An 11,987-nucleotide genomic window follows, 5' to 3' on the forward strand; every position below is an offset into this window, starting at 1 on the left:
GAGCCAGCCAGAGACAGCTAGGGATGCAATATTTCATCTTGTTAGTTCCTATTTCCTCTTAATGACTTCCTAGTAATCCTGTCAAATCAGGAGAAGAGTTAAATAAACTCATTTTTCAAAACAGCACATGAGGCAAAATAAAAACTAATAATTAAAAATATCACTACTACTCCAGAATGCATAAACAATCCCTTTCTTTTTTCAATCCTGCCTAATCTACATTAAATTTATGGATAAAATAGCTCCTCAGATGGTTGCAGAAAAACTTAGGATTTTAGAACTTACGTGATTCAAACTCCTTCACTGCTAACAATTTTTCTGATGGTGTTCTCTCAGGGTGGATTTTCTGGTAATTGGGGAAGAAATCACACAGATGGAGACTTTACCAATGAGTGCAAAAAGTAACACTTCCACTTTTAAATCAACATGAAGGGAAAGAAAAAAAAAAACGACACATTGCTATTACTCAATGAAGTAAAGAAAGCTACCCAAGGACTCCACAACTTGGGCTGCGAGAATGTTTGCCCAACATCCAAATTCAAAACACTCTTTTAAAGTGTTCCCATTGCGAGCCTGCTCTCTGCCGTGTTCCTAACACCCTGGTAATGCTATGCACACAGTAGGCTCAAAAATGCTTGTTATGGGAATGAATGATGGCTGAGAAACAACTTTTTAGGGCTCTTACTTAAAAGGACTATGTCTACAGACCAACCATCCTATTTATTATTTCTCCATTTAAAAAGGAACAAAATCAAACCCCCCATCCATTTTACACTTTCTTTAAGCATGGACTAAAATGATCTCAAATTCTGTGTTTCAAAAAGACTCTTTTGGTTGTATCTGGGAGCCCAGATTCACTTTAAAAGTACTGCTGGCTTTGTTCTAGACACCCCAAGAGGAGCTAACAATAGTAAACCTGCTAGGCTTTGAGAACATGAATAAACTTGGTGTTGACAAGAGTTCAAAAGCAGAGCTCAAGAGCTGGCCCGAGGGCCGTGTCTTTGTAATCTGGCTATTCAATTTGGGGATACAGGTGGTCTCGCAGGGCGCACTCACCTCCCTAGTTAACATGTTAAGCTTCCCCTTGGTAGTTGGTAGCCTGTCTCCCCTAATCCTTTGCAAGCTGCTAGAATACAAATGGTCTGTTTTTTTAATCATCGAGTCCTACGGAGATGAAAAGATGGTCAGGTAACTTTTCATTTAAATGGACTATTAGTAGTAGTAGTAATTACAATAAAAGTTGAATGAAACTCATATAAACTCATCACCGCATTCAGACTCCCCTACTAGTGCCAAAACCTTTCCATAGTTCTTTTGTGCAGCAGAAATCTTCCATTCACAGGATGCATCTCTATAAGATTAATAAGTCGTCTTGTCTGGGAAAGATTTTCATTCAGAAAAGTACACCAGGTTCTTCTAAATTCTTAACCCCAACACTATAAATTACATCAAGAAATCAGTGTGTGTGTGTGGGAGAGATGGATTGGTCACCCAATCCTTCTAAGACACTGCCAGATCTAATATTTTGGCTTATTTATCCTGACATGCTCACCCAATAATGGCCCAGTCACCCTATATTTCCCCTGACCCTTTCTGTTATCCAAATATTCTATTTAAAGATAACTACTATTAAGGATCTAAAAGTTAATTGCCCCTCCCTCAGGTAAAGCAATTCTAACTTTATGGTCTCACTCTAAAGGCAACCCTTGAATGGCTTTGGTTACTGGAGCTGGCGCAGTGGCATTTCACAAAGCACCTGACCTGAGCTGAATACAGTGGAATGATGACCTCAGGGTTCTGAAATGTTCTACTTCTGTTTATAAAGCCCAGGATCCTAACTGAGTCTGAGGATAGATACATGCTAATCATTATAATCACGTAATGAGAGAACATTCTTAAAGGCAGAGGGAGCAGTAGGTGTAGGGAAGAAGTGAATGAAATTTCCGCCTTAAGAGATTTACAGCACAGAGGCCTTACCAGCAACCTCTTATTATTAGCAACAGCCTCTGTGGAAATATGTCTTCTAAGCTTCAGGCAGCCTATTTCACTGTGCCACACGCAGATAAATCCTATGGCATTTTCCTATCCTCTTATTCTGGTCCTTCCCAGAGATCAACCCAAAAATCCAAACCCACTGCCATCAAGTAGATCCCAACTCCTAATGACTCCAAAGGACAGAGTAGAACTGTCCCATGGAGTTTCCAAGGCTATAATCTTTACATAAGCTGACTGCCTCATCTTTCTCTTGGTGGGTTGGAACCGCTGACCTTTTGGTTAGCAGCTGAATGCTTCAACCAACATGCCACTAGAGCTCCTATTTCCAGAGATCAAGTGTCTGTAATTATCATGCAATCAATGAGGACTCACCAAATAAGAGAGAGACTAGTTAGTCACAGAGTAACAAACATAATTTTCAGTCCTGGCATCATTATGAATAAAACTGTTGATGGTTATCATTTGTACCCACCCAAGGGTACCTCTTTCTTTTCTTCTTTCCCATTTCTGTTTTTATTTTTTCACTCTCTTTCCCCCGCCACACTCCTTCCCCTTGCTCTGTTTCTACTTTTCCACTTTTCTTTTCTCCTCTGCACATGCCATCCTGGATGTTACTTCCAATTCCTTGCCCACTTATGCAAGGACAAGTAAGTAAGGGGACAAGGAAGTGCAGAGTGTCTTCAGAAGGCAGTTGCATTCTCTGTGGTAGAAAAGAAAAAGAGGAGAACCTCAAAGCCTTCTCAGACCAGTCCGCTATCCTAGGAAGCTCTTAGGTATTAAGTCAGATTTTTCATGCCTTGAAAGGTCATGGTTTTTGATGCAAACCTGTCCCCCCTAAAAGCTCAGAATTTCATTCCCATGACCATGTTCCTGGCCTCAGCTAAGTCACATCCTAATAGTAGAAGGCAGACAACCATCCAGCTGAAGCCTCAGGTGTTTTTTCCTCCCCTTGTCCATTTGGATATCATAGGAACCAAGTCCAAGTACATTTAACAAGAGAGTTACTCACATCTTCTGACCTTTAAGGAAAAGCTATAAAATAAAATTCACTTGAACATTATCCTATTTCCTCACCTGTTTGGCCAGAATCCTTGCTGTTAGCCTAACAGTCTCAGAGGGATTCCAGTTTTCCCCAAAAACAACCATGGCAGAACACTCCAACTTGTGCATGGGCCAATCTTCTTTCTGGGAAGATGACAAATATTATTTAGCAAAACACAGGAATAAAGTATGAGAAGAGAGGATGCCGTAAGTCCCCTTAGTTAAGGTCAAGTAAAATATGTTTCCTTTTGGAAAACATGAGGATGTTCACCAAAGTTAAAGATAAAAACATCTTTTAAGATAGATAGGACTTGACTCAGACCTGACCAAGCCTGCTGAAATGAGAAAATTTGCTTTGTGTTTTTTCATCAAACATCTCATATCTTTTTGCAGTCCTTTATTATTGCATGCAGGAGACATACCTTTCCATTATCTGTCTGTATGTTGTCAAATTGTAGTAGTGGGTCAGTGATTTGGGTAGTAGCTGCTGACTTGGCTCTGCTCCCTACAGTTTTGTTCTGACTCTGTTCTCACGTCAAGTCAAATAACTGAGAGTTGACTTACAGGGCAACTAGTTGTATTTTATAGGAGCTAAAAAGAGCTCAAATAAGGGCTTTCTCAAGGGCCCTCAAAGAGTCTGGGAAGGGCAACTACTGGGAAGATTTAGGAATACAGACTTCCTAAGTATTCATTTGAGAAAAAGGGGAAAATTGTATCAGGGATCTTGAAGCTTTTCTGGCCCAGGCAGAGAGAAGGACAAGCTCACCTTCCTGGAAGGTGCTACCAGCTGGGATGGAGAAGGCTGAGGGAAGAGAGGATGCAATGGGGCTTTGAAGGCCAATGTGCTTTCAGAAGCAGGGAGTATTGTATGCTCATGCTGGTGATAGGTTTAGGGTGAGATGACCGGGAATTGATTTGTCATTATGGAGGTCATTGCTTACTTTGGTAAAAATCAATTTGGGTGGAGTGATGGGAGGGGGGATAAAAGCCTGTTGGGATGGATTTAACAGAGAATGGAAAGACACCCAGAAAGTGGGAGAAATAGGGCATTCGTTTGGGAGAGGGATGAAGAGATGAGCGAGGATCTCTGACATGTTATATCTTCAGTAGCTTTTTTTGTTATTTAGTATCTGTCTCTCATTAAAATAAAAGAACTTAGTATGTTTTATTCAAGTCTGTAATCATTGAACCTATAATAGTGCCTGACATACTAGGCATTCAATAAAGTTATGGAATAAATGAAGATGCCTCCCTCCCTCTTGCCCTTCATGTCCATCCCAAGGAGGAAGGACACAATGTCACTTAATGACTTAAAGCAGTACGCAGCATAGCTTCTTGGCTCAAGTTCTGTGCCAAGCATTAAATAACATCAGGTATCTTATTTTAAGATGGCACATTTGCATATTAATGGGGATTCTCACTCTCATTCTCAGAATGGAACTGGGTACTGTTCAGTTCTTCCTTCTGACTCCTTATCTCAGAAATAACAAATCTATTCTTTCAGTTGATCAGGCCAGAAACCATGGGTCATCTTTGATTTATCTCTTTCCTCAACTCTCTAGAAAATCCTCTGTCTCTGTTTTCAGAGTATATCTAGAACTTGAGCTCTTCTTACCAACCCCACCTTTCACCCTGTTGCAGCCCCACATCTCACAGGACGACTGCCATCACCTTCTACCTAGTGCCTGCTTCTACCCGTGCCCCCCCCCCCCGGACTATTCTCATTAGAGCAGCCAGAGGGATCCTGTGACACAAAACTCAGAACAGACCAGTTCCCCACAGTGGTCTCCTTGCTGTTCCTTGAAAACACCAACCATGCTGTTGCCTCAAGACCTTTTGTACTTGCTGTATTTCCTCCATGGAAATGAATGCCACTTTATCAACAGACCCTATCTAAACAGCCTCTCTCCATAACTCCCTATTACCCTGATTTATTTTTCTTCTTAGTACTTCTTACCAAGGGGCTCTGTTAGTATAGTGGTTAAGGCATCTGGCTGCTAACCTAAAGGTCAGTGGTTGGAACCTACCAGCTGATCTGTGGAAGAAACATAGAGCAGTCTGCTTCCATAAGGATTTACAGCCTTGGAAACCCAGTGGGGCTTGCTATGAGTCAGAATTGACCCAATGGTGCTGAGTTTGGTTTTGGGTTTGAATACGTCTTACCATCTGACGTGTTATATTTTCAGTAGCTTTTTTTGTTGTTTAGTATCTGTCTCTCATTAAAATAAAAGAACTTAGTATGTTTTATTTTTATTTATTTATTTTTTAGTATGTTTTATTCAAGTCTGTAATCATCGAACCTATAACAGTGCCTGACATACTAGGCATTCAATAAAGTTATGGAATAAATGAAGATGCCTCCCTCCCTCTGTCCTTCACATCCATTCCAAGGAGGAAAGACACAATGTTACTTAATGACTTAAAGCAGTACGCAGCATAGCTTCTTGGCTCAAGTTCTGTGCCAAGATATTCTGCAGCGTTAAATAACATCATGCTGAATATAACTAAGAGCAAGGAGAGAAAGAAATGACAAGATATACACATGGGAGAAGAGGATCTGTCTTTAGCCAATGACTAAAATGAGAGCATGGTGTGGAGGCAAAGAGGTAGGAGAGGAGCAGGTAGGTTCAGCTCCCTGCAGGAAAACCAGTTCCCTCCCCAGCTGCGAAACAAAGAGGGAAAGACAAACAGGGCATCAGGTACCTTAAGGACAAGAGGAGCAGCAGCTGGGAACAGACGGATAATTCAACAACCATCAACAAGTGCCCACTATGACCCCAAGAGCTCTAAGAAAAGTACAATTTAAGACATGATCTCTGTCCCTGAAGGGCCTTCAAGCTGTGGGTTTTCTGAATTATGGGTGCTGTCTTTGGTGTCTAACTACAACAGTAAATATATGAAAGAAAGAAGGAGCTTAATATTAGCATTTACAGGCATACCTTGTTTTATTGCACTTTGATTTATTATGCTTTGTAGATATGTTTTTACAAATTGAAGGTTTGTGGCAACGCTGTGTCGAGCAAGCCTATTGGCGCCGTTTTTCCATAGCTTGTGCTCACTTTGTGTCTCATTTTGAGAATTCTCACAATATTTCAAACTTTTTCATAATGCTGTTACACACTTAACAAATTACAGTATAGTTCAGATATAACTCTTATATGCACCGAGAAACCAAAAAAATTGTGTAACTCACTTTATTGCGATATTTACTTTATTGAGATGATCTGAAACCAAATTCACAATTATCTCCAAGGCATGCCTGTATTAATATAATACATCAATATAATTAATATAAAATTAACATGATCATAAAAATCAATAATATCAGCATTTATTAATATCAAAGGGAAGGCAACTAGCTATAAGTAAGGCTGTGGGAGCACAGTAGAGTGCTGCCAAGTAGGAAGAACGCTGGTCTGGGCTCAAGAAACCTGCATTCTTATCCTTGTTCTGCAACGAAGCAGATATGCAACTCTAGGCAGCCCTCTTAATCCCTCTAGGCCTGTCTCCTTGGCTGTAAATAACATGATCCCTAAATTATTTAGCAAGTCCAGAATTCTGAGTCTGTGATTTTACACCTCCCAACAGTGATAATCAGATACAAAGCTTAAAGACTACCAATCAAAGTAGGACTTGAAATAGGGATGATAAAGCATTCATGTGACCTCAGAGGGTCCTGGCTAGAACTCCCTTCTCCAAGTACACAAGGTAATCCACAAAAGTCCCTGAAAGCAGTGCTGGGCATGTAGTTAGCTGTCAAAAATCACACACACAAAAACTGTTCACTTATTGGTTCATTCGTTCATTCATTCATTCCACAAGACCTGCAACTGACCCTTCAGGGCAATGTGGGGAGATGAGAAGACTTTGCCTTTAAGAAGTTTATGATCATGTCAGAAGAGAAGACAAAGGTAAGAGCACCTAATATTTGATACAGTGCCACAGTTAGCAGTTAAATGAGGTAGCTGGATAAATTTGAGAAAATGCAGAATCACATGAATTTCATGGAAAGGGAAATTTACCACAGTAGTAATAAGTGTTCACTTTTTTGGAAGGTGTTAATGAGGTGTGGGCTAAGTAAGGGAAGAGTGGCAAAGATGTACTTCAATAGTACTATTCAGCTATAATTCTAAAAACAAAACAAAAGGATTGTACCTGGTAGAACTGTTAGGAAGGTTTCACAATTATCCTGATAACCTTCTTCTATCATAGAGATGTCCCTAGATGGTACAAATGGTTAAACACTGGACTAGTAACCAAAAATTTGGCAGTTTGAACCTACACAGAAACAAATCAATGTAAGGCCTGGCAATCTGCTTCCAAAAGGTCATGTTGGCCATCAAGTTGGGCCTGACTCACAGTGACCCCTCCTAGGTTTTCTGAGATGGTATCACTATGGAAGTAGATTGCCCAACCTTCCTTCTGAGGGTTTGAATGCCAGCCTTCTGGTTAGCAGTCAAATGCCTTAGGCACTATGCTACCAGAGCTCCAAAAGGTCATAGCCTTGAAAATTCTACGAAGCATAGTTTGACTCAGCACACACAGGGTCACCATGAGTCCAAATGGAGTCAGTGTCAACTAACAACAATCATAAATAGACTGCACATATCTTAAGGAACCTGACAGAAGCCACTTCTCTTACTTTGGCACATAAGAAATGATGAACAATCCAGACTGAACAAAACTGGGGAAACAAACAAACAAACAAAAAAAACTTAGGCTAATCTGATGAATAGCAATGACTGCTATCAATTAATAATTTTATTTTGTTTGTGGAAATTGGTATCTTGGGGGTACACAATAATTTTCCAACCCTTTATGCTTTTTAAAATACTTTTGTCAGCTTTTCTAAAACCTTTTCTAATATCTTTAAAATTCAACTTATTACTCCTTCCCTGACTGTAATCCTTACAAATTTTAATGTCAACTAGGATTCTATTTTCCTATATATATAAATGAACACAAAGAATCAGACAGGTGATACCAAAGTGTTACTAGCAGTTTTCCCTGGAAGGGAAAGATGCTCTTTCTATTCCTTTTTTGTAGCTGTTCTTCTGTCCTTTCTGATTTTTCCATAATGAGAACAGACCATTTTTGGTAATAAACTTAAATCATCAAATCTGTATCAAAGTAAGATATGGAATTTTGGGCACAGATAGTCCTCTTTTGAAACTTCTAACTCCTTTTTGGCCAGTGGAATAACTACTATGCATGACTTTCATTTTGTGCCTGAATAAAAATGCTTAATGATGCATAAAAAGGTGCAAAATTATCTCACGGTGCACTGACATTCCCAACACTGGAATGACTGAAAAATCATCCAGTTTTCTGCTGAAGAAATGGTGCACTGCCTTTTTGGGGACAAGGAGGCTGGATTTTATTGTGAAGCTTCCTTTTCAAACTCTAGCATTTGGTTTTCTACTGCTCTCCTGGAGCTTTCCAAGCAAGCACAGTCTACTTAGATATATGATTTCCTAAAATGTACAACAGCAAAAAACCGTGATAGGATTCCTCAAGTGTCACTACTATTATCTTCAACAGGAAGAGCACAAAAACCCAAATCCATGCTAAGCATCTTCCACAAAGTCAGCCAATGCTGCTGAGTCATCCCTAAGACGTGTGCTGTGCTCTATGGTCCCAATAAAAGAGTGATCGGTTGCACTCAGTCATTCACACACTTTTTTCCCCTAATGGTGACATTAAACATTGAGAAAAAAGGAATGGTCCAACTTTGAGATGCTTGACTTCACGGCAGTGAGTTTGGTTTTTGGTTTTGGGTCCAAAGGACAGATTAAGAGGCCAAAATGAATTTTACTGGACAGCACATAAGACTCAGGCCTCATTCACTAATCACCCGTCAGATAGGCATTTATTACTTTCAACACTTCAGTGATCTTTTTAGTCAATGATAAAAGTTCAGAATCTTCCCTTACCTGTAGCCTTTCACACATGCTCCTTTTATCCCCATGGGGGGATGTCCCTTCCTACTTTCAAAAGCATACTCACAAACCCATCACTTCCATTTATTTAACAAAAAGTTTTTTTCCTCTATATTTGTTACAGCTGAGACACACCCCCCAGAACGTTTGTTTACTGCACGATGACTATATAATAACAATCTAAAGCTGTTCTTTTAAACATGCCATGGTGTAATTTAATGAAAGTCTTTCCAGGCATATTTATAAAAATAAATAGATTTCATTAAAACACACAGGTTACAAAATAATCACCCTCACTAAAAAAGAATCTCTGTTTCTTTTATATCCCCCCCCCCTTATCCTTTTATGCATTGTCAATTAAAATCTTTCCTCTGGCAGGATCACACTGAGTCAAGTGAACTGATAGGGAAGAAAACGAAGCAAGATATAACTAAATTGTATAAAATGAAGCAGAATCCTACAACACTACAGGTAAAGAGGGTGAGAGTTAAGGAGAGTATACACAGTGACCAGCATTTCTTAAGATGGCTTGTTCCATGGAAACAGGAACCCTCATGTAAGGATGTGTCTTAGGGCTCCTGGAGAGGTTTCTGGCAAACACAAGGATGATGAAAGGGGCTCTTCCCTTTCACAACCGTTAAATCAAAAAAAACAAAACAAAACTCACTGCCATTGAATTGATCCTGACTCACAAAGACCCCTCCTTGGGTTTCTGAGGCTGCATCTCTATGGAAGTAGATTGCCCAATCTTCCTTTAAGGAGTGGGTGGTGGGTTTGAACCGCCAACCTTCTGGATAGCAGTAATCTCTCCTCTATTAGAAGAGCCCTTGCTACTCCCATGTGCAGTGTTGCAAGGGGCTGAAAGCACTCCCTGTCAGTAGACGTCTAGTCCCAGTTCTGCCACTGTGTGACCTATGCAGGTCACTGAACCACTCTGGACACTGATTTCTTATCTAATGACAGGGTTGGACTCAGTAACCTCTGTTCCAACTCAACCATCTGCTGTACAATCCTGAGCACCTGAGGATTGCACATGGGTGGGATCCTGCTTTGAAGAAGGCCCAGTTAATTACTAGCAGCTGAGGACCATTCTTTCGTAGGTGGATAATCACTCAATTACCTTCATCACTGTTCTTTGTGTATGCCACTTTTTATCCTTAGCAGAGCCTCTACTTTGATCCCATCAAGGCATTCTCTTAAACTCAATCCTGAATACATTTTTATCTGGAGCAAATGCCTGTTTCCTCCCTAATGATTTCATGTATGAAGTCCATGCACCTCCTTTTATTTCTAGCCACTTTTTCCCCACAACATTTATGCTGCTATATTTCATTATCATACATGTATGACATTTATTTAGTTCTTCAGTATTAAAGAATGTAAAATCTCAATGGTCATCAGCCTCTTTCTCACCACAGGACACAGATGAAACAAAAATGAAACTTACAGGTCAAATCCAGCCTCCAACCTCTGGAAATAAGGGGCTTTGAGAGTTGTATTAACACTTGTAATTTAGGAGGGAATGTTAGTCACTAGATACTTAATAGAATCATAGAAAAATGGAATCACATAAGTACTCCCCAGGACCAACGGTGCCCTGGCCCAGAAATTGGGTGAATAGCAGGTGAACTATCCGTCCCCCCGCCCCCGCATAATGAGGCTGGACCCAACATACTGTCTTGGCCTTGAGGCCTTTCAACATGAATAATCACATAGCTGTTTCTACCATACTGAGGTTCCTTGCTATGCTAGCAATGTTCTCCTTATGATTTGAACCCTCAAACAATTTGCGTATGGGGGAGAATGTACAGACTGCCAAACTGCTTGCTGTAAAGTAATAAACAGGCATTCTGGTACACACAAATTGGTGCATTTGATTAATATTAATCTTCTCTCAAGGGAGGGCACCACTCATTTTGTGCTAATAAATGAGGTTTCTGAATCTGTGAGTCAGGGAGAATAGGTTCTGCTGCTCCTGTTGTTTTTGTTAAGTGCCCTCACGTCAGCTCTAACTCACAGTGACCCTATGTTCAATAGAACGAAACACTGCCAGGTCCTGCACCATCCTCACAATTGTTGCCAAGCTTGAGCCCACTTTGCACCACCGTGTCAATCTATCTCATTGTAGGTCTTCGCCTTGTTCACTGACCCTCTACTTTACCAAGCATGATATTCTTCTCCAGGGACATTTCCCTTCAAATAACATGACGAAAATATGAGAGGCAAAGTCTCGCCATCCTCACTTCTAAGGAGTATTCCAGTTGTACCACACCCAAGATAGATTTGTTTGTTCTTCTGGCAGTCCACGGTATATTGAATATTCTTCACCAACACTCTAATTCAAAGGCATCAATTCTTTGGTCTTCTTTATTTACTGCACAGCTTTCACATGCATATGACAGAATTAAAATTACCATGGCTTCTTGGGTCAGGCCCACCTTAGTATTGAAAATCACATCTTTACTCTTGAACACTTTAAAGAGATCTTTTGCAACAGATTTGCTCAATGTAATATATCTTTTGATTCCTTGACTGCTGTTTCCATGGGTGTCCACTGTGGATTCAAGTAAAACAAATCCTTGACAATGTCGATCCTTCTCCATTTATTATGCTGTTGCTTACTGGTCCAGTGGTGAGGATTTCTAATTTGTGCTGAGGTGTAATGCATACTCAAGGCTGTAGTCTTTGATCTTCATCAGTTAGTGCTTCAAGTCATCTTCACTTTCAGCAAGCAAGCTTGTGTCATCGGCATACCGCAGGTTGTTAATGAGTCTTCTTCCAATCCTGATGCACATTCTTTTTCATGGAATGCACCTTCTCAGACTATTTAATGCTCAGCATAAAGTTGTGGTAGCATAGTGCCTAAGGCACTTGACTGCTAACCAGAAGGCTGGCGGTTCAAACCCACCAGCTACTCCTTGGAAGGAAGGTTGGGCAATCTACTTCTGTAGTGATACCACCTCAGAAACTCAAGGAGGGGTCGCTATGAGTTGGGGCCGACTCATTGGCATA

General features: G+C 40.4%; 1 protein-coding gene across 1 annotated transcript in view; it reads right to left on the bottom strand.

Moving 5' to 3' along the window:
• The window catches only part of SMYD2 (SET and MYND domain containing 2), a 68,598-nt gene that overhangs the window by 22,633 nt on the left and 33,978 nt on the right, over positions 1-11,987 (bottom strand). Inside the window, exons 3-4 of the mRNA XM_007952608.2 lie at positions 3,070-3,180; positions 286-346 (exon numbers count right to left, since the gene is read on the bottom strand). Of these exons, the coding sequence (XP_007950799.1) occupies positions 286-346; positions 3,070-3,180 (172 nt within the window). The remainder of the gene's footprint in view (positions 1-285; positions 347-3,069; positions 3,181-11,987) is intronic.

This window comes from Orycteropus afer, unplaced genomic scaffold, assembly GCF_000298275.1.
Source record: "Orycteropus afer afer isolate SDZICR_OR568_19922 unplaced genomic scaffold, OryAfe1.0 scaffold00013, whole genome shotgun sequence".
Lineage (NCBI taxonomy): Eukaryota > Metazoa > Chordata > Mammalia > Tubulidentata > Orycteropodidae > Orycteropus > Orycteropus afer.